The 21,402-nt window shown below is 42.5% G+C and overlaps 2 protein-coding genes across 6 annotated transcripts in view; one reads left to right on the top strand and one right to left on the bottom strand.

Annotated features, from left to right (window-relative positions):
- Positions 1 to 14,668, top strand: part of LOC129830811 (alpha-catulin-like) — a 115,265-nt gene extending 100,597 nt beyond the window's left edge. For all 5 annotated transcript variants that reach the window (XM_055893561.1, XM_055893563.1, XM_055893562.1 and 2 more), the window contains exons 14-19: positions 523 to 677; positions 2,916 to 2,964; positions 3,887 to 3,943; positions 7,432 to 7,551; positions 11,996 to 12,079; positions 12,249 to 14,668. In XM_055893561.1, coding sequence (XP_055749536.1) covers positions 523 to 677; positions 2,916 to 2,964; positions 3,887 to 3,943; positions 7,432 to 7,551; positions 11,996 to 12,079; positions 12,249 to 12,413 — 630 coding nt within the window. In that variant the 3' untranslated portion in view covers positions 12,414 to 14,668. The remainder of the gene's footprint in view (positions 1 to 522; positions 678 to 2,915; positions 2,965 to 3,886; positions 3,944 to 7,431; positions 7,552 to 11,995; positions 12,080 to 12,248) is intronic.
- Positions 14,669 to 18,109, bottom strand: abitram (actin binding transcription modulator). Its single transcript, XM_055893564.1, has 6 exons — positions 17,908 to 18,109; positions 17,564 to 17,615; positions 17,225 to 17,354; positions 15,697 to 15,773; positions 15,494 to 15,563; positions 14,669 to 15,341 (listed from the first exon to the last, which is right to left on the bottom strand). Exons 1-6 carry the CDS (start codon positions 17,975 to 17,977, stop codon positions 15,183 to 15,185), a joined length of 558 nt encoding a protein of 185 aa, XP_055749539.1. The 5' UTR covers positions 17,978 to 18,109; the 3' UTR covers positions 14,669 to 15,182.
- Positions 18,110 to 21,402: the final 3,293 nt, after the last annotated feature.

The raw sequence follows: 21,402 nt of genomic DNA, 5'->3' as shown, positions 1-21,402 counted from the left end.
TTCATGTCTTAAAGTAATGATGGACTGTCATTTATCTTTACTTATTTGAGGTGTTCTTGCCATAATATGGACTCGGTCTTTTACCAAATAGGACTATCTTCTGTATACCACCCCTACCTTGTCACAAGGCACAACTGTTAACTGAAATGCATTCCAGGTGGCTACCTCATGAAGCTGGTTGAGAGAATGCCAAGAGTGTGCAAAGCTGTCGTCAAGGCACAGGGTCGCTACTTTGAAAAATCTCCAATATAAAATATATTTTGATTTGTTTAACATTTTTTGGGTTACTGCATAATTCCATGTATTATTTCATGGTTTTGAAGTCTTCACTATTATTCTACAATGGAGAAAATAGTCAAAATAAAGAAAAACCCTGGAATGAGAAGGTGTGTCCAAACGTTTGACTGGTACTGTGTGTTCCATCACTATCGGGAAACTGAGTCCTACTTTGTTCAGTACTTTCGGATGGGATTATTAACTATTAACAAATAAGGGATCCGTTATCTTTCTTTCTTTCTTCAGGAGCAGAGCACCATAGCCAAGTTGGGTCTAGAGCTGCGTCTTCTGACTTCAGACGTGGACACGGAGGTGGAGAAGTGGGAGGACCAGGAGCATGACATCGTCCGCCAGGGCCAGAGCTTGTCCAGCATGGCCTACTCCATGCACCTGTTCACCAGGTAGACCGTCTGTCTGTCTGTCTGTCTGTCTGTCTGTCTGTCTGTCTGTCTGTCTGTCTGGTTGCTTTTGTGTGACAGAAGATTGCAACTCCTTTTACAGCAAGGTACTTTGCACCAGCCAGGTATTGGCCATCAACCAAGTATTGACCACCAGTCAGGTATTGACCACCAGCCAGGTATTGACCACCAGCCAGATATTGACCATCAACCAAGTATTGACCACTAGCCAGGTATTGACCACCAGCCAGATATTGACCACCAGCCAGGTATTGACCACCAGCCAGGTATTGACCACCAGCCAGGTATTGACCACTAGCCAGGTATTGACCACTAGCCAGGTATTGACCACCAGCCAGATATTGACCACCAGCCAGGTATTGACCACCAGCCAGGTATTGACCACCAGCCAGATATTGACCACCAGCCAGATGTTGACCACCAGCCAGGTGTTGACCACCAGTCAGGTATTGACCACCAGCCAGGTATTGACCACCAGCCAGATATTGACCACCAGCCAGGTATTGACCACCAGCCAGGTATTGACCACTAGCCAGGTATTGACCACCAGCCAGGTATTGACCACCAGCCAGGTATTGACCACTAGCCAGGTATTGACCACTAGCCAGGTATTGAAGACCAGCCAGGTGTTGACCACCAGCCAGGTGTTGACCACCGGCCAGGTATTGACCACCAGCCAGATATTGACCATCAACCAAGTATTGACCACCAGTCAGGTATTGACCACCAGCCAGGTGTTGACCACCGGCCAGGTATTGACCACCGGCCAGGTATTGACCACCGGCCAGATATTGACCACCAGCCAGGTATTGACCACCGGCCAGGTATTGACCACCGGCCAGATATTGACCACCAGCCAGGTATTGACCACCAGCCAGGTATTGACCACCAGCCAGATATTGACCACCAGCCAGGTATTGACCACCAGCCAGGTATTGACCACCAGTCAGGTATTGACCACCAGCCAGATATTGACCACCAGCCAGGTATTGACCACCAGCCAGGTATTGACCACCTCTGTATGGATATAGAAGTAGAGGACACAGATGCCATCACAAATCTTGTTGATATGATGTGCATAGTCAATATACACTACATGGCCAAAAGTATGTGGATTTGGCTATTTCAGCCAGACCGTTCAGGCAGGTGTATAAAATCAAGCACATAGCCATGCAATCTCCATAGACACACATTGGCCGTAGAATGGCCCATACTGAAGAGCTCAGTGGCTTTCCACTTGGCACTTGGCAACTTTGCATCATAGGATGCCACCATTCCAACAAGTCAGTTAGTCAAATACTGTATGTACCCTGCTAGAGCTGCCTCGGTCAACTGTAAGTGCTATTATTGTGAAGTGGAAACGTCTAGGAGCAACAACGTCTAGGATCAACAACGTCTAGGAGCAACAACGGCTCACAGAACGGGAGTGCTGAAGTGCGTTGCGCGTAAAAATCGTCTGTCCTCGGAAGCAACGTCGCACAAGAACTGTTCATCGGGAGCTTCATGAAATGGGTTTCCATGGCCAAACAGCCGCATACAAGCCTAAGATCACCATACGCAATGCCAAGCGTCGGCTGGAGTGGTGTGAAACTCACCGCCATTGGACTCAGGAGCTGTGGAAACGCGTTCTCTGGAGTGATGAATGACACGTCACCATCTGGAAGTTCGACGGACGAATCTGGGTTTGGCGGATGCCAGGAAAACGCTACCTGCCCCAATGCATAGTGGCAACTGTTAAGTGTTGTTGGAGGAGGAATAATGGTCTGGGGCAGTCATGGTTCGGGCTATGGATGACAATGCCCCCGTGCACAAAGTGAGGTTCATACAGAAAGGGTTTGTTGAGATTGGTGTGGAAGAACTTGACTGGCCTGCACACAACTACATCGAACACCTTTGGGATGAATTGGAACGCCGACCTGAGCCAGGCCTAATCGCCCAACATCAGTGCCCGACCTCACTAATGCTCTTATTGCTGAATGGAAGTCCCCGCAACAATGTTCCGACATCTAGTGGAAAGCCTTCCCAGAAGAGTGGAGGCTGTTATAGCAGCAATGGGGGGGACCAACTCCATATAATGCCCATGATTTTGGAATGAGATGTTCAACGAGCAGGTATCCACATACTTTTGGCCATGTAGTGTGCTTTATCAGTTGTTATCATCAGGTAATATATAATTCACTCTGTTCCATTTTTTGTTCATTTCCTGTATCGATTGTGTAGGGGGGAGGGCCTACTGAAGACAACCACGGAACTTTTCCATCAGGCTGAGGTAAAGTACTGTACATGCCCCCTGTCCTCCACTCCACTCATCCCTCTCCTCTCTCTTCATCCTCATCTACTTCGTACAGGGCTTTAATTGAATCTGTCCCAGGTGCCATTAAGGACAACCACGTCCCTGGGAGAAGACAGAATCAATACTGTATTAAAAGGCGCAAGACAATAATTTGTCTGTGGTAACGAGAGGATGAATAGAGGAGCAGAGTGCCCCGGCCTGCACTTAATATAGAGAGGAAGCGGGAGAGGCAGAGAGAGAGAGGCAGAGAGAGAGAGGCAGAGAGAGAGTGGCAGAGAGAGAGTGGCAGAGAGAGAGTGGCAGAGAGAGAGTGGCAGAGAGAGAGTGGCAGAGAGAGTGGCAGAGAGAGAGTGGCAGAGAGAGAGAGGCAGAGAGAGAGTGGCAGAGAGAGAGTGGCAGAGAGAGAGTGGCAGAGAGAAAGAGGCAGAGAGAAAGAGGCAGAGAGAGAGTGGCAGAGAGAGAGTGGCAGAGAGAGAGTGGCAGAGAGAGAGTGGCAGAGAGAGAGTGGCAGAGAGAGAGTGGCAGAGAGAGTGGCAGAGAGAGAGGCAGAGAGAGAGGCAGAGAGAGAGAGAGAGGCACAGAGAGAGAGAGAGGGAGAGAGAGAGAGAGAGATAACTATACTTTATATAACTCTACCTTTTCACACAGCAAAATGTAACCTGCAATTATCGTAATTGGCTGCTCACTGATTGGCTGATTGAAATGCACCTTTTGAATTTGAAAACCAACAGTGTGTTCTGGTCTTGTTCACATCCTCCCGGCTACTTACCATACAGCCATTGAGTGTAATTGACAGTACTTGGCTGATAGATTTGCCAGGCCAGTGTTCAGAATGTTCTGCCAGTGAAGTGAGTCATGCTCTTTAACTTCTCGTTCCCTTTTTCTTCTCTTTCTGCAGGTGCTTTCTGAGGAGGGACTCCAGCTGTGTTCTTCACTACACACTTTCTCCACCCAGGTACACATGCACGCACGCAACCACACAAAAAACACACAGGCTCCGAGACCGCTTCTACCACTAAGCCATAAGACTGCTAAATAGCCAGTCAGCTAAATAGTCAATGAATGGTACCCGAACTGCACTGACTCTGTCTTGCATTGACCCTACGCACCGTATACACACTCAGTCACACATACTACATTGACACGCCCACACAAAACCCACACACATTCACATACACTACATACGGACGAACACAACACAAACACACATTCTTACACATTACACACACACTTTTAGACTTGTCATTTGCTGCTGCTACTCTGTTCTTTATTTTACTCCTATTATTATCTATCCTGATGCCTAGTCCCTTTACCCTGCCTTCATGTACATATCTACCTCTAATACCTTATTATTATCTATCCTGATGCCTAGTCCCTTTACCCTGCCTTCATGTACATATCTACCTCAAATACCTTATTATTATCTATCCTGATGCCTAGTCCCTTTGCCCTGCCTTCATGTACATATCTACCTCAAATATCTTATTATTATCTATCCTGATGCCTAGGGACTTTATTCTGCCTTCATGTACACATCAACCTCAAATACCTTATTATTATCTATCCTGATGCCTAGTCCCTTTGCCCTGCCTTCATGTACATATCTACCTCAAATATCTTATTATTATCTATCCTGATGCCTAGTCACTTTACCCTGCCTTCATGTACATATCTACCTCAAATACCTTATTATTATCTATCCTGATGCCTAGTCCCTTTGCCCTGCCTTCATGTACATATCTACCTCAAATATCTTATTATTATCTATCCTGATGCATAGTCCCTTTTCCCTGCCTTCATGTACATATCTACCTCAAATACCTTATTATTATCTATCCTGATGCATAGTCCCTTTGCCCTGCCTTCATGTACATATCTACCTCAAATATCTTATTATTATCTATCCTGATGCCTAGTCACTTTACCCTGCCTTTATGTACATATCTACCTCAAATACCTTATTATTATCTATCCTGATGCATAGTCCCTTTACCCTGCCTTCATGTACATATCTACCTCAAATATCTTATTATTATCTATCCTGATGCCTAGTCACTTTACCCTGCCTTTATGTACATATCTACCTCAAATACCTTATTATTATCTATCCTGATGCCTAGTCACTTTACCCTGCCTTTATGTACATATCTACCTCAAATACCTTATTATTATCTATCCTGATGCCTAGTCACTTTACCCTGCCTTTATGTACATATCTACCTCAAGTTCCTCGTACCTCTGCACATTGATCTGGTACTCCCTGTATATACTGAACCAAAATATAAATGCAACATGCAACAATTTCAGAGATTTTACTGAGTTATAGTTCATATAAGAAAATCAGTCAATTGAAATCTATGGATTTCACATGACTGGGAATACAGATATGCATATGTTGGTCACAGATACCAGATACCTAAAAGGTAGGGGTGTGGATCAGAAAACCAGTCTGTATCTGTTGTGACCACCATTTTCCCCATGCACTGTGAATGGATATTTGCAGAAACTGGAACATGTTGTCGTACACATCGATCCAGAGCATCACAAACATGCTGAATGGGTGACATGTCTGAATATGTAGGCCATAGAAGAACTGGGATATTATCAATTTCCAGGAATTGTGTACAGATCCTTGTGACATGAAGCTGCACATTATCATGCCATCATGGGGCACTCTGTTCACAACATTGACATCAGCAAACCGCTTGCCCACACAACGCCATACACGCTGCCCGGTACAGTTGAAACCGGGATTCATCCATGAAGAGCACACTTCTCCAGCGGCTAGTTGGCCATCGAAGGTGAGCCGAACTGTAGTCAGGTCAAGACCCTGGTGAGGATAACGAGCATGCAGATGAGCTTCCCTGAGAGTTTCTGACAGTTTGTGCAGAAATTCTTTGGTTGTGCTAACCCACAGTTTAATCAGCTGTTCAGGTGGCTGGTCTCAGACGATCCCGTAGGTGAAGAAGCCAGTTGTGGAGGTCCTGGGCTGGCGTGGTTACACGGGGTCTGCGGTTGTGAGGCCGGTTGGATGTACTGCCAAATTCTCTAAAACGACATTTGAGGCGGCTTATGGTAGAGAAATTAACATTCAATTATCTGGAAACAGCTCTGGTGGATATTCCTGCAGTCAGTATGACAATTGCATCTGACTGCAGCAATCTGTGGCATTGTGTGACAAAGCTGCACATTTTAGAGTGGCCTTTTATTATCCCCAGCATAAGGTGCATCTGTGTAATGATCATGAGGTTTAATCAGCTTATAATATGCCACACCTGTCAGGTGGATAGATTATCTTGGCAAAGGATAAATGCTCACTAACAGGGATGTAAACACATTTTTACACAATTTGAGAGAAATAAGCTTTTTGTGCATTTTTGGGATCTTTTATTTCAGCTCATGAAACTTGGGATCAACACATGTTGCGTTTATATTTTTGTTCAGTGTACCTCCATTCTTGCAAGTTATTTTATTGCTTGTGTTACTATTTCCTCTTATGTTACTCTGCATCGTTGGGAAGGGCTTGTAAACAAGCATTTCACAGTCAAGTCTACAGCAGTTGTATTCAGCACGTGACAAATAACATTTGATTTGATTCTCCACCCAGGTAGCCTACTGCATGACCGTAAATCACATACACAGGGCAGGAAATTTATCCTGTTAACCAGTTTCAGTTTCCTTTGTACTCAAATCAAAGAAACAAGTTAGTATGCCTCCCTCTCTCCAAATTGCCCAGGTCCTGGAGTTTAATTAAATGCCCCCCTCTGACAGACATTAATGACTGCCATCCGTCTCTGGGGAAAGTGGCAATGTGGTTATCAGCATTGGCTAACCCTGTTCTCTGGAGAGGGCACCCAAACACTAATACACACACGCACACACGTGTGCAGGCAAATGTGTATATGCACACACACGCAGGCACACACACACATACACACACAAACTACTAATACATATTCAACACATCCAGCACTTCAGCTCAGCAGCATTTGATTAATTACTTCAAACAAACATTGGCTAATCGATTCCCCACCACTCTGGAATGAAGCAGGCTTGTGCAGCTGCACAAGTTGTTTATGCTAATTAGCCTTAACGTTTTCAATTGAAACACTTTTATTAGTATTATTACCAGAGGATGTGAATGGTACTACAGAGATCTATTCTAATGTACGATAATACCATTCACTTTTTTTGGCCCAAATGAGAGACTTTAGGCACTGTTAGATTTGAATACATCTACTCCATCCTAACCTCCTATACCTTTGCTGTGCTCCCTTTTTCATTTTATGATCACATTTTCACTTTAATTTTTCTAAAACTACATTTCATTTTTGGTGATCACATTTGTACTTTTATTTTCATATAACTTAACGTCTTTATTTTGTCATCAGATTTCGACTTGTGTTTTGACTAAATATTTCTCTCCTGATTCCTGTTCAACAGCTGATGGATGAAGAGAAGGTGGCAGTGCTGTCGGAGATGGAGAAGCTTATGGGCTTATGTCAGCAGCTGCAGATGGGAGTGAGGACGCCGGTACAGGGCAAGACTGCCACCTTCCAGAAGGTATTATTATTGATATACTAGCTGTACATAACTATGGTGTTGTTGTCAATGACTGGATTTGTTTTTGTAATGAAATCCACTTTTATTTAAGTTCTATGTTACACTAGTCCACAAAGGATTAGTTTATTAATTAGATTTGTCATACAGAATACAATACAAATATTGCCAGGAGAGCACATGACTATAAATATGGTTCTACCATGTTGAAATAAACCATTGTCCAAAATCTAGCTTGCCTACTACTCACTTAAACTGCAGACTGTGTATACTAATTGTACTACATACTGTTTAGAACGTACTGTTTAGTAAAAAACAAATGAGGTAAGCAACAAATATCAGCATACAAGGACCATCCTGCAGAGAATGCATCATCTAATGCTCAATCTAAGCTTGATGCCCTCAATCGCACACAAATTATCAATGAACCCACCAGGTACAACCCAAAATCCGTAAACACAGGCACCCTCATAGATATCATCCTGACCAACTTGCCCTCCAAATACACCTCTGCTGTTTTCAACCAAGATCTCAGCAATCACTGCCTCATTGCATCCGTAATTGGTCTGCGGTCAAACGACCACCCCTAATCACTGTCAAACGCTCCCTAAAACACTTCAGTGAGCAGGCCTTTCTATTTGACCTGGCCCGGGTATCCTGGAAGGATATTGACCTCATCCCGTCAGTAGAGGATGCCTGGTTATTCTTTAAAAGTGCCTTCCTCACCATCTTAAATAAGCATGCCCCATTCAAAAAATGTAGAACCAGGAACAGATATAGCCCTTGGTTCTCTCCAGACCTGACTGCCCTTGACCAGCCCAAAAACATCCTGTGGCGTTCTGCATTAGCATCGAACAGCCCCCGTGATATGCAACTTTTCAGGGAACTTTCCACCTGGCTACCCCTACCCCGATCAACAGCCCTCCACCCCCCACAGCAACTCACCCAAACCTCCCCCACTTCTCCTTCACCCAAATCCAGATAGCTGATGTTCTGAAAGAGCTGCAAAATCTGGACCCCTACAAATCAACCGGGCTAGACAATCTGGACCCTCTCTTTCTAAAATTATCTGCCGAAATTGTTGCAACCCCTATTACTAGCCTGTTCAACCTCTCTTTCGTATCGTCTGAGATTCCCATAGATTGGAAAGCTGCCGCGGTCATCCCCCTCTTCAAAGGGGGAGACACTCTAGACCCAAACTGCTACAGACCTATATCTATTCTACCTTGCATTTCTAAGGTCTTTCGAAAGCCAAGTTAACAAACAGATTACCGAACATTTCGAATCCCACCGTACCTTCTCCGCTATGCAATCTGGTTTCAGAGCTGGTCATAGGTGCACCTCAGCCACGCTCAAGGTCCTAAACGATATCATAACCGCCATCAATAAGAGACATTACTGTGCAGCCGTATTCATCGACCTGGCTAAGGCTTTCGACTCTGTCAATCACAACATTCTTATTGGCAGACTCAACAGCCTTGGTTTCTCAAATGATTGCCTCGCCTGGTTCATCAACTACTTCTCTGATAGAGTTCAGTGTGTCAAATCGGAGGGAATGTTGTCTGGACCTCTGGCAGTCTCTATGGGGGTGCCACAGGGTTCAATTCTCGGGCCGACTCTCTTCTCTGTATACATCAATGATGTCGCTCTTGCTGCTGGTGATTCTTTGATCCACCTCTACGCAGACGACACCATTCTGGATACCTCTGGCCCTTCTTTGGACACTGTGTTAACTAACCTCCAGACGAGCTTCAATGCCATACAACTCTCCTTCCGTGGCCTCCAACTGCTCTTAAATGCAAGTAAAACTAAATGCATGCTCTTCAACTGATCGCTGCCCGCACCTGCCCGCCCGTCCAGCATCACTACTCTGGACGGTTCTGACTTAGAATATGTGGACAACTACAAATACCTAGGTGTCTGGTTAGACTGTAAACTCTCCTTCCAGACTCACATTAAACATCTCCAATCCAAAATTAAATCTAGAATCGGCTTCCTATTTCGCAACAAAGCATCCTTCACTCATGCTGCCAAACATACCCTCGTAAAACTGACCAGCGATGTCATTTACAAAATAGCCTCCAACACAATACTCAACAAATTGGATGCAGTCTATCACAGTGCCATCCGTTTTGTCACCAAAGCACCCTATACTACCCACCACTGCGACCTGTATGTTCTCGTTGGCTGGCCCTCACTTCATACTCGTCGCCAAACCCACTGGCTCCAGGTCATATATAAGTCTCTGCTAGGTAAAGCCCCGCCTTATCTCAGCTCACTGGTTACCATAGCAGCACCCACCCGTAGCACGCGCGCCTGCAGGTATATCTCACTTGTCACCCCCAAAGCCAATTCTTCCTTTGGCCACCTTTCCTTCCAGTTCTCTACTGCCAATGACTGAAACGAACTGCAAAATTCACTGAAGCTGGAGACTCTTAACTCCCTCACTAGCTTTAAGCACCAGCTGTCAGAGCAGCTCACAGATCATTGCACCTGTACATAGCTCATCTGTAAATAGCCCATCCAATCTACCTCATCCCCATACTGTATTTATTTACTTATTTATCTTGCTCCTTTGCACCCCAGTATCTCTACTTGCACATTCATCTTCTGCACATTCTGCCATTCCAGTGTTTAATTGCTATATTGTAATTACTTCGTCACCATGGCCCATTTATTGCCTTACCCCTTATCCTACCTCATTTGCACATGCTGTATATAGATTTTTCTACTGTATTTTTGATTGTATGTTTGTTTACTCCATGTGTAACTCTGTGTTGTTGTATGTGTCAACCTGCTTTGCTTTATCTTGGCCAGGTCGCAGTTGTAAATGAGATCTTGTTCTCAACTAGCCTACCTGGTGAAATAAATGAATAAAAAGGTGAAGGTAAAGGTGAAATAAATAAATAAAAAATTGCGTTGATTCCCGCCATTCGTTCATTTTGGTACAGCGCGTCCCCTCAGCTGATTATCAGCTGTTGTCAGACACGTGTCTCAAAATACAGTACGACATCCTGGCATTTAAAGCGTACAAAATGTTCTAAATTGCACATACTATCAAACTAACTCTTTCGCATAACTAAAATGCCTAATATTTACAACGCAAGTATGGGTATTCAGACATGGCCATGGTTATAGGGAGCGTGAGAGAAACCAGCACTGAAAAGAAACCGGCAAAGGAGTATTGATGAGCTGCAATGAAAAGAGACAGTCAACCCATTCTTAATACAGCATTGGCAGCATTGGGCAAACATTTGTTACTGTTTTACAGACAGAGGTCAATCATAAAAACATTATTGTAAAATTAAACCCTATAATGACATTGCGCTTAATGAACCTCTTAAAATCTGTTGGACAGTGATGAACTGACACGAGTCACCTTGTACTAATGGGAAAGGTTACAATCAGGATGAGAGAATAGAGAATAACATGGTGTACATCCCAAATGGCATCATATTCCCTATATAGTGTGCACTGCTTTGAACAGGACCCATAGGATTCTGGTCAAACGTAGTGCATTATGTTGGGAATAGGGTGCCATTTGGGACACAACCATTGGGCTTCTCTGATTAATGTGGATCTGTTAGATAGGCACTGGCTTTCCCCTCAAGTTGTCATTAGCCAGACAGATCGGGCCTCTCTGTCCGTCACAAGGGAATTAAGGGTGTTTTAATCAGGCAAAGGTCATTGCTGAAAAGTATTTTTAAATGGAGCAGGAGATGGAGGTTGTGTGTGTTTGGTGTGTCTAGTGTTGGTTTAGAAACACTCTGTAGTGTTGGTTTAGAAACACTCTGTAGTGTTGGTTTAGAAACACTCTGTAGTGTTGGTTTAGAAACACTCTGTAGTGTTGGTTTAGAAACACTCTGTAGTGTTGGTTTAGAAACACTCTGTAGTGAGAGGTTTAGAAACACTCTGTAGTGAGAGGTTTAGAAACACTCTGTAGTGAGAGGTTTAGAAACACTCTGTAGTGAGAGGTTTAGAAACACTCTGTAGTGAGAGGTTTAGAAACACTCTGTAGTGAGAGGTGTAGAAACACTCTGTAGTGAGAGGTTTAGAAACACTCTGTAGTGAGAGGTGTAGAAACACTCTGTAGTGAGAGGTTTAGAAACACTCTGTAGTGAGAGGTTTAGAAACACTCTGTAGTGAGAGGTTTAGAAACACTCTGTAGTGTTGGTTTAGAAACACTCTGTAGTGAGAGGTTTAGAAACACTCTGTAGTGAGAGGTTTAGAAACACTCTGTAGTGAGAGGTTTAGAAACACTCTGTAGTGAGACAACTTAGATGGTAATTATTAGATTCTTACTAGTGTCGCATCTATACATCAGCTTTCCCATGTATATTATTTGTTTTACCATTATCTGTATCTTTATGTTGTAATCATAATTATTACATTCTATCAGACCACCATCCTTGACATGTTTTTGAAATCTTTCTCTGTCTGTCTCTAGGTGGATTCCTCCATTCAGAACACTAGAGCCATCATTACTGTGGTGATCTACCTCCTGCCAGTCTGTAACAAGATTGTCAGAAAGGTGAGAGGTCACAGTTGACATCAGCTCATCTACCAAGTGGTTCAAGTGCACCCTCTTACCAATGTTTACTGGGGTTTGAGTACACTTTTTTAAGTACAGATGAATATATCAATGGTGGTCATTTTCCAATGTTTTATTACTCTACCTTATCCTGTGTCTGTGTCTCCAGTATAAGTCAGAGAGAAGCAATCTGGGTTCTCCACAAAGCTGTAGGGACAGGCAGTCGTCCACGGCCGTCAAAGACGACGTGCTCAATGGCAAGAACAGCAACGGCTTCGGGGTCAAATCCCTGGAGCAGCATATGGCCAACCTCACCTTCCTGGAGAGCAAGTAGTCCAGTCCAGCGACCTTTGATCCCTAACCTGTATCACCTATCAGAGTTGGAGCGTACCATTGTCGACCACCAGGGGGCGACATACATGAAACCTCACTCACGCAGACATAATAGCAGTGCACCCACCCCACTCACACGTGCCTCTGTCAGTGTAATCAGCCCATTCGCTTTGTGGTGTAACTGTTACCTGTAGCACATCTCAGCCAAATACAGCAGATGTATGAACAAATATAAAAAATATATGCTGTAATGAAATCCATCGCCAGTGCATGATGCCATCACCTGACAGGTCTTTTAATCTCCTTTTATCAATCCCTGTGATTTGGGCTGTTAAACCAGCTTTCTGATTGCCTGGTCCCAGATCAGTTTTGGCTGTCTTATCAACTTCTATGGCCATTGTCATGAGGAGTTGGCAGGACAGCCCAAACAGACCTGGTAGCAGACCCGCTTTCTGCTGTTTCTCTCACTGTTGTACACCAACCAAATCCCATCATGGTTTAGTAATTACTGAGTGAAATCAATGCTCTCACTTTGATGCCAAATAAGAGAGTACATGGATGGTTTAATCAGGGTATTATGACACTTGGCTTGCTAATAGACTGAAACATAAGGCTCATATTATTGCTCCATTTCAGCAGAGGCGGAGACAATTTTATCCAATTGACTTTCTACTGTCTTTAGAGTATTGAATCACATTCAGTGTTTGTGGTATACTGTTTTATGCATTTTTCAGAAGACATCTAAAAGATTGCTGGCCTAGCGCATGAGTCAAATCAACTGTGGTTTTGTAGCTGTTCCTTATGAAGTTTTCTTGTAATTAAGGGTATGTCCCAAATGGCACCCTATTCAGTGCACTACTTTTGACCAGCGCCCATAGGTCTCTGTTCAAAAGTAGTGCACCTGGTTTCGCAAAATATTTTGGCCCGCGACCCCATTTTGGTCAGAATTTTGAAAAAATTTATGTAATCAATGTCTGTTTACTTTTTTAATTGGGGCAATGACAGTATTACAAATCAGTCTGACATTACTTTTGACAGTATTTCAATCTAAAGTATGGTTTGAAGTGACTGAAATGAATCAGAAAGGTATTGGGAAGTTCAGAAGATTATCAGGCAATCATTTTGTAAGATCTTCTGTGTAGAGAAGAACATGATGTTATTTTTCCTCCGGTCTGATTTAGTGCCTGTTCTAATTAGTTCTGTGTGGCTTGTGGGCATTGTAGGTGTTCCTGAGAGTCTTATCTTTCAGTGATGGGGTCATAATATTTTATAGCTTAAACCATTCAAAAGCCTGAGCCACATTTGTAGGAAGAAAACAGAAACCTTATTATAACTGCATCTAGTGGCTGCTGGAGATTACTGATGTGACCCCTGTTCTATGAACCAAGTGCAATTTCTTTCTTTTTTTCAGTTTCTCTCGTGACCCCTAGTTTGGAAAACACTGGAAAAGGGTGTCATTTGGGACACAGGCTAAGACTGCCTTGTGGGCTATTGTGTATTACAGTGTATTATTATGGTACTTGAAGCATAGATATATACAGGTAACTGCCAAAATAAAGGAAACACTTGAGTAAATGACAGATACAAAGTATATTGAAAGCAGGTGCCTCCACACAGGTGTGGTTCCTGAGTTAATAAAGTAATTAACTTCCCATCATGCTTAGGGTCATGTATAAAAACGCCCAGTTGCCCAGTATTTTGGCTACCATGGCTAGAAGAAATCTGTGACTTTGAAAGAGGGGTCTCAAAGGAGCACAGGGGGTTTAAAGGGTGTGTGTGTCTCATTCACCAGATCTCAACCCAATTGAACACTTATGGGAGATTCTGGAGCGACGCCACCATCAACAAAACACAAAATGACGGAATTTCTAGTGGAAGATTGGTGTCGCATCCCTCCAAAAGAGTTCCAGACACTTGTAGAATCTATACCAAGGTGAATTGAAGCTGTTCTGGCAGCTGGTGGTGGCCCACTAAGACACTATGTTGGCGTTTCCTTTATTTTGGCAGTTACCTGTAGCTATAGCCACTGAGGTGACGATTCTGGTACTATTAAACCTGAATGGTTAGTTTGAAGACTGCATAACCATATAAAGCTTTAGAGTTGATTGTGTATGGCTGTAGCTAATGTCATCTTCTGTTGAGTAAAGAAACCACAGATGTGCAGAAACAGATGTACTTTTCGACCATCTATCCTTTTGAAAGTTGAATGATTGATAAACAGAACACAAATCTAAATAAACATTATTTTTCTTAAAACAGGTTTGATTGTGTCATTTATTAAGGTATGTACAGTACACAAAAAATACATATTTATCTAAAAGAACAAAAATGTGGGCTTGTTTGGTACATACTGACATAATGGAAATATCTTAGACTTCCTCCTTTGAAAATAAATGTCACGTTCCATCAACGATCATAATAAAGAGCAAAACATTTCAAAAAGGTATCTAATAAAACTTAACTGGCTCTGAATTTATTCATGTTACATCAAAGCAAACAAAACAGTATTTGCCCTGGACTGCCTACAGGTAAGGTAGAGGCTAGAGAACTTAAAAGGCACAGTGCATTACCTCCAGCACCCCAGATATCTGCACTGTCATCCACCACAGGCATAAGTCCATATCTGGACAGGGGTATGCACTATGCTGTGATGTAAGTACCTAGGTCTGGCTGGGCCTGAGACGAGGGACCCCCTCCAACAGAGCTACCCCAGGAAAGGTCACTCCAGCTGGGCTGAGGAGAGTGTGAGGAGTCCCTGTGACCACATTCCTCAGCATGGCTCTGGCTCTGGCTGTGGCTCTGGCTGGGTGCTTCTGGTCCGTTTAGAGACAACGCTCTCGTACTCCTCTCTGCTAAGGAGACCATTAGTGACCGTCTTGCTCTCCTCTATTTTAGGGAGGATGACCGCAATGTATCCCTCAGTGGAAGGCTGGTCAAATACCCATGAAAGACAGGTAGGACAGTTAGCCATGTTAATGGTAATGTGATTTACCATCTCAATGGGGTATATATAAATGGTGAACATTAGATTGACCAAAAATGTGTTTTAACTGGTATGAAGCTTATGGAAATGTTCCTCACCTTTCCCAGTAAAAGTTCTGGTCTTTCAAGAATATCCTCATTGACCTCCAATAGCCGACCCCTTATGCAGCTGAAAAGATTAACCAGGATTATATTTCCGGCTAATTTAAAAAGACCTGAGTAGTGAATGGCACTAACCATAAAGGGTAGATTATCTCCAGAGGTGAAAATCCTAATACAAGAGCAGCGAAGGTTGTAATCACCTGTAAATGGTGTACTCCACACCATCTGTACATGTTATCCTACACAAAGGAGCGAACTCTGTGAGGAACTGTCCTCCCTGGAAATGAAGAAGACACGTGTTACTTTGACAGTCACAAGTCAGAAAATCAAAGGATGTCAATACCATAGTATATGTAATAGTAGTGTAAAATATAATAATAATCCTAATACGCCAGAGTATCCTTACGGCAGGTAGCCTCGCCGTTAAGAGCTTTGGGCCAGTAACCGAAAGGTCGCTGGTTCAAATCCTGAAGCAGACTAGGTGAAAAGTCTGTGCCCTTGCTCAAGGCACTTCACCCAAATTTCTTCTGTAAGTTGCAGTGTCTGCTAAATGACTAAAATGTAACAATATACTAGACTATATTAACAACAACAAAAATCACTTAAGTTTTAGCAGTACATACCAATGATTTGTTTTGATGGCACCACACCTCCATCTTGGCACTCCCACACCATTGTAAAAAAGATTTAACTATAGAAATGCATTTACTAATGTCTACATATGTTTTTAGTAGTGCTGAGCGATTAACTGAAAAGTAGGTTCAATTATTTGAATTCCATTTCTTTAATTTTTTTATGTGATCTCAATGCTCACATTTCAGTTACTCTAGAGATAAATCAGATCCAGCCTGAACTGTGAGATGTAATAGGGAGTTGTAGTTTCCAACAGGCCAATATTAGTGCATATAACTTGGTAATTAACTACAATACCCACAATCCATTGTGCATCTACTTGTCCGGCCTGCTACATTAGGTTAGTGTGCTGCAGCCCGGAGAGAAGAATGGCAATTGTGAGGGTATATAGAGAGCAGCTGTTGCTTCGCAAGGTATCTCTACCTGAAAACACATGATCTAAGTGAATGACAGTTGGTATCCAGCAGTCATAAAAGTATGCATTATTACCTTTGAAGAACTACTAAAATTGTGATTTTGTCAGGCAGCAGCTCTATAGAGATGAGATGACTTGGAATTAAATAATGTCATAAAATAAAAAGTCTTATATACACAACTTAAATATTTTAAAGTAATGTGAATAAATTGTGGTTAATAAGGGATAAGCAGTTAATTGTTAGTTAATTGTTTTATTCTGTATTGTTACAGCATTCAACCTAAATAATCGAAACCGAACCGACCTCAAGATGGACTATTCGCTCAGCACTAACAAGATGGACTAATCGCTCAGCACTTTTTTGGGCGCCATGTTTATTCTATTGCATACTTTTAAATTATATTAGAGTAGGTGAGCTAAACATAAAAAAATGCTAAATTAAAGTGTATATTAAAACATATTCTTTAAATTATTTTTTTATGGTACTAATGTTACCCTCCCCACTACAAAAAAGTATTAATTAAATAGCCTACATGTAACTTTGTCCTTGAAACATTTTAATGAAATATGGAGGACTACTTTTCTGAGTGCCAATATGGCCAACCCATTGCTTCAAAGCCTCTCCATGGCCAAAACATAGCATCAGCAAAGCAGGATTTATAAACATCATTGGTACATACTCTCTTTGACTTCCCAGACACTCTGTTATGCAGGCGACTGCAGCCAGCGCTGATCTGATAGTTGATGCTCTTGATTGACCTCCCGTTCTGAAGGATAGGGTGACTCTCTGCCAGGGTGATGACACAGATTCTGTCAAAAGAGATCCACAGGAACACATTAGCGCCATGTTTAAATTTACAGAAAATAAATCATGTTGTCTGTGGAGGTAGCAAAGCAAATTGTTGATTAGCTTTGGGACAACATCGGGAGTGTTGTGTCCCAAAGCAACGCGTTGATGAGCTGCAGTTTTGTTTATGAGCTGCACATTGACAATTTTAAGTAGGATCTTAGCCAGCTACCTGTTTGAATGCTGGAGAACGCACTGGTCTTCACAATCCTTGCCCTTGATATCTAAGCACAAAGAAGAATACATCGTTCGTTACAACTTTATTCATTCATAAAAAATAAGCCAGTGGTCCGCAACCATGGACAAGGAGGGATACGGGTTTGGGGTTTTTGGGACCAGCCAGTTCTTAAAGAAATTAGTCCACTGCAAATTCTATGAAAATACATCGCAAAATCTGTCAGGCTAGCTACCATAACCAAAGCCAAAACACACGTGTTGGTCTCATGTCGACACCCAGTGTCAGTGGTCAACACTGGTAACGTTAGCTAAAATATGTCTAGTTCGCTAATAAGTTACCTGTTTTATACCATCGAGTGTAATACCGATCGATGACAGAGGGTGCCTTATTATGCTCCATGTCTTCCATTGATACAAGTACTAAAGGGCATTAGCTAACTAGCTAAATAAAAGACAAATGTTTGACAGATAAATGTACAAATGCTTCGATTTCGTGACGGAATGTAAACACTGTTACACACTTCGGGTCCGTCCCTTTCAAAAATCCGGAAGACTTTCAAATTGAAATTCCAAACGTTCCGAGAACCTTTTAATCCGTTATGAAATTACTTGATGTCAACCAAAGATTTATATATATACCCAGGATTGGGTAGGCTGCTTTCTAAATGTAATCCGCTACAATTACTAGTTACCTGTCCAAAATTGTAATCAGTAAAGTAACTTTGGGGTTACCCAAACTCAGTAACGTAATCGGATTACTTTCAGTTTCTTTTATATTACTTTCCCATAAGAGGCATTAGAAGACAAAAAAGTAATATTACCAATTGAACGACATCTATTGTAGAATAAATCAATGTTAGAGTGTACATAGCTTGCCATAAATGGATGTTGCATTTTACTTTATGGTTATGTAGGCTTCTTCTAAGTCACCTTTTTTTACCACAGATATTAATATGATTTTGCTATATCTTTACATTAAAAACCAAAGTCGGTCAGATTTCCATTAATTACAATTCATTTATTACCTCTATATATTCAATAATAGCAATTGGAAAAATGCAAATATAGATTAGCCAAATTGTAATTAGCCTACTCTGTTGTTTATGATTTTGATTTTGTTGATTGGGGTCATTGTTTTGAGAAATACTGCTCTTATAGAATGGCATGCTTTGAGCACTACCGAAAAGTGCTATTTGCATGTGAATAATGTATGCCATAGTCTGCATTTGCTAAAGGCCTATTGTTTATATTGTTTGTTGGTGACACTTTGAATACTCGATAATTTGCAGCAATTTTAGTCTATCAAAAGGCCGCGAGTTTGAGGATGTGTCCTTCAGGACTATGGACATACGTTTTTGAATCAGCACGAATTATATTGAGCAATAAAAGCCCCACAGTATGGACAACAATACCACGGAGGAGTTGGGAGAACCTCTGTCAAACTTTTACTCCAAAGGATGGGATCTGCACTATGCAGCTGTTGCAAGAGCGCATTTTTCACCGGCTGTCTACTGGTCGCAAAAACAATGCTAGATAGGCAGATTAAACTTGTTCAATTCAACCATTATTGGGTTAAAATACTCATATAGTCTACATTTGTGAACAGCCATCCACAATAACCACAATCCGAAAGGCGCAAATAGCTAAATGAGAGAGCAGCAGTGTGATCCACCTCAATGCGCTATGTAGACATCAAATCAAATCAAATTGTATTAGTCACATGAGCCGAATACAACGGGTATAGACCTTACAGTGAAATGCTTTCTTACTAGCCCCTAACCAACAATGCAGTTTAAAAAATACGGATAACAATAAGAAATAAAAGTAACAACTAATTGAAGAGCAGCAGTAAAATAACAATAGTGAGACTATATACAGGGGGGTACTGGTGCAAGTCAATGTGTGGGGGCACCGGTTAGTTGAGGTAATATGTACATGTAGGTAGAGTTATTAAAGTGACTATGCATAGATGATAACAACAGAGAGTATCAGCGGTGTAAAAGGGGGGGGGGGGGGCAATGAAAATAGTCTGGGTAGCCATTTGATTAGGTGTTCAGGAGTCTTATGGCTTGAGGGTAGAAGCAGTTTAGAAGCCTCTTGGACCTAGACTTGGCGCTCCGGTATCGCTTGCCGTGCTGTCGCAGAGAAAACAGTCTATAACTAGGGTGGCTGGAGTCTGTGACAATGTTTAGGGCCTTCCTCTGACACTGCCTGGTATAGAGGCCCTGGATGGCAGTAAGCTTGGCCCCAGTGATGTACTGGGCCATTCGCACTACCCTCTGTAGTGCCCTGCTGTCGAAGGCTGAGCAGTTGCCATACCAGGCAGTTATGCAACCAGTCAGGATGCTCTCGATGGTGCAGCTGTAGAACCTTTTGAGGATCTGAGGACCCTTGCCAAATATTTTCAGTCTCCTGAGAGGAAATAGGTTTTGTCGTGCCCTCGTCACGACTGTCTTGGTGTGCTTGGACCATGTTAGTTTGTTGGTGATGTGGACATCAAGGAACTTGAAGCTCTCAAACTGCTCCACTGCAGCCCCGTTGATGAAAATGGGGGAGTGCTCGGTCCTCTTTTTCCTGTAGTCCACAATCATCTCCTTTGTCTTGATCACGTTGAGGGAGAGTTTGTTGTCCTGGCACCACACGGCCAGGTCTCTGACCTCCTCCCTATAGGCTGTCTCGTCATTGTCGGTGATCAGGCCTACCACTGTTGTGTCATCGGCAAACTTAATGATGGTGTTGAAGTCGTGCCTGGCCGTGCAGTCATGAGTGAACAGGGAGTACAGGAAGGGACTGAGCACGCACCCCTGAGGGGGCCCCTGTGTTCAGGATCAGCATGGCAGATGTGTTTTTACCTACCCTTACCACATGGGGACGGCCCGTCAGGAAGTCCAGGATCCAGTTGCAGAGAGAGGTGTTTAGTCCCAGGGTCATTAGCTTATTGATAAGCTTTGAGGGCACTATGGTGTTGAACGCTGAGCTGTAGTCAATGAATAGCATTCTCACATAGGTGTTCCTTTTGTCCAGGTGGGAAAGGGCAGTGTGGAGTGCAATAGATATCAGTAAGTGATATCCGTATTGCCCGTAGGCTACACCCCTGCTGTCTTCCTTACCTCCAAGTGTTTGTTCAAGTTAGATAATCTTTGGATACCGGCAGCAGTCACACCATTGGAAGACATAGCTTGGACTGTAGCCTACAAAAGCCTATTCTTGCTATTTTCCCGCAATTCATCAAACTATTTTGGTGTGTCATCATAGTGGTCTCTGACTTGTGGTCAGACTTGCTCAGGCTGAACAAATTTAAACTTTTTTCAATGCTGATTTGGATTTGATTGAGAAAACAGAAAAGTGTCAAATAATTTGTTTGTAAACATCCTTTTTTAATTTAAAAGTAATCCTAAAGGTAATCATCTATTTTTTCCAAAGTATCTGCAATTTGATTACAATATTTTAGCTGGTAAGTAATGGATTAGAGTTACAGTTTTTTTAATAATCCGTTACATGTAACTGATTACATGTAATCTGTTACTCCCCAAGCCTGTATATACCCTAGATCAGTGGTTCCCAAACTTTTTATAGTTCCATACCCCTTCAAACATTCAACCTCTAGCTGCATACCCCCCTCTAGCACCAGGGTCAGCGCACTCTCAAATGTTGTTTTTTGCCATCATTGTAAGCCTGCCACACACACACACTATACAATAGATTTATTAAACATAAAAATGAGTGTGAGTTTTGTCACAACCCGGCCCGTGGGAAGTGACAAAGAGCTCTTATAGGACAAGGGGACAAACAATAATATAATAATAATCAATAAGTTTGCTCTTTATTTAACCA

Source organism: Salvelinus fontinalis, chromosome 32, assembly GCF_029448725.1.
Source record: "Salvelinus fontinalis isolate EN_2023a chromosome 32, ASM2944872v1, whole genome shotgun sequence".
Taxonomy (NCBI): domain Eukaryota; kingdom Metazoa; phylum Chordata; class Actinopteri; order Salmoniformes; family Salmonidae; genus Salvelinus; species Salvelinus fontinalis.
Note: the sequence above shows the minus strand (reverse complement) of the source record. Positions and strands in the feature narration are given on the sequence as shown.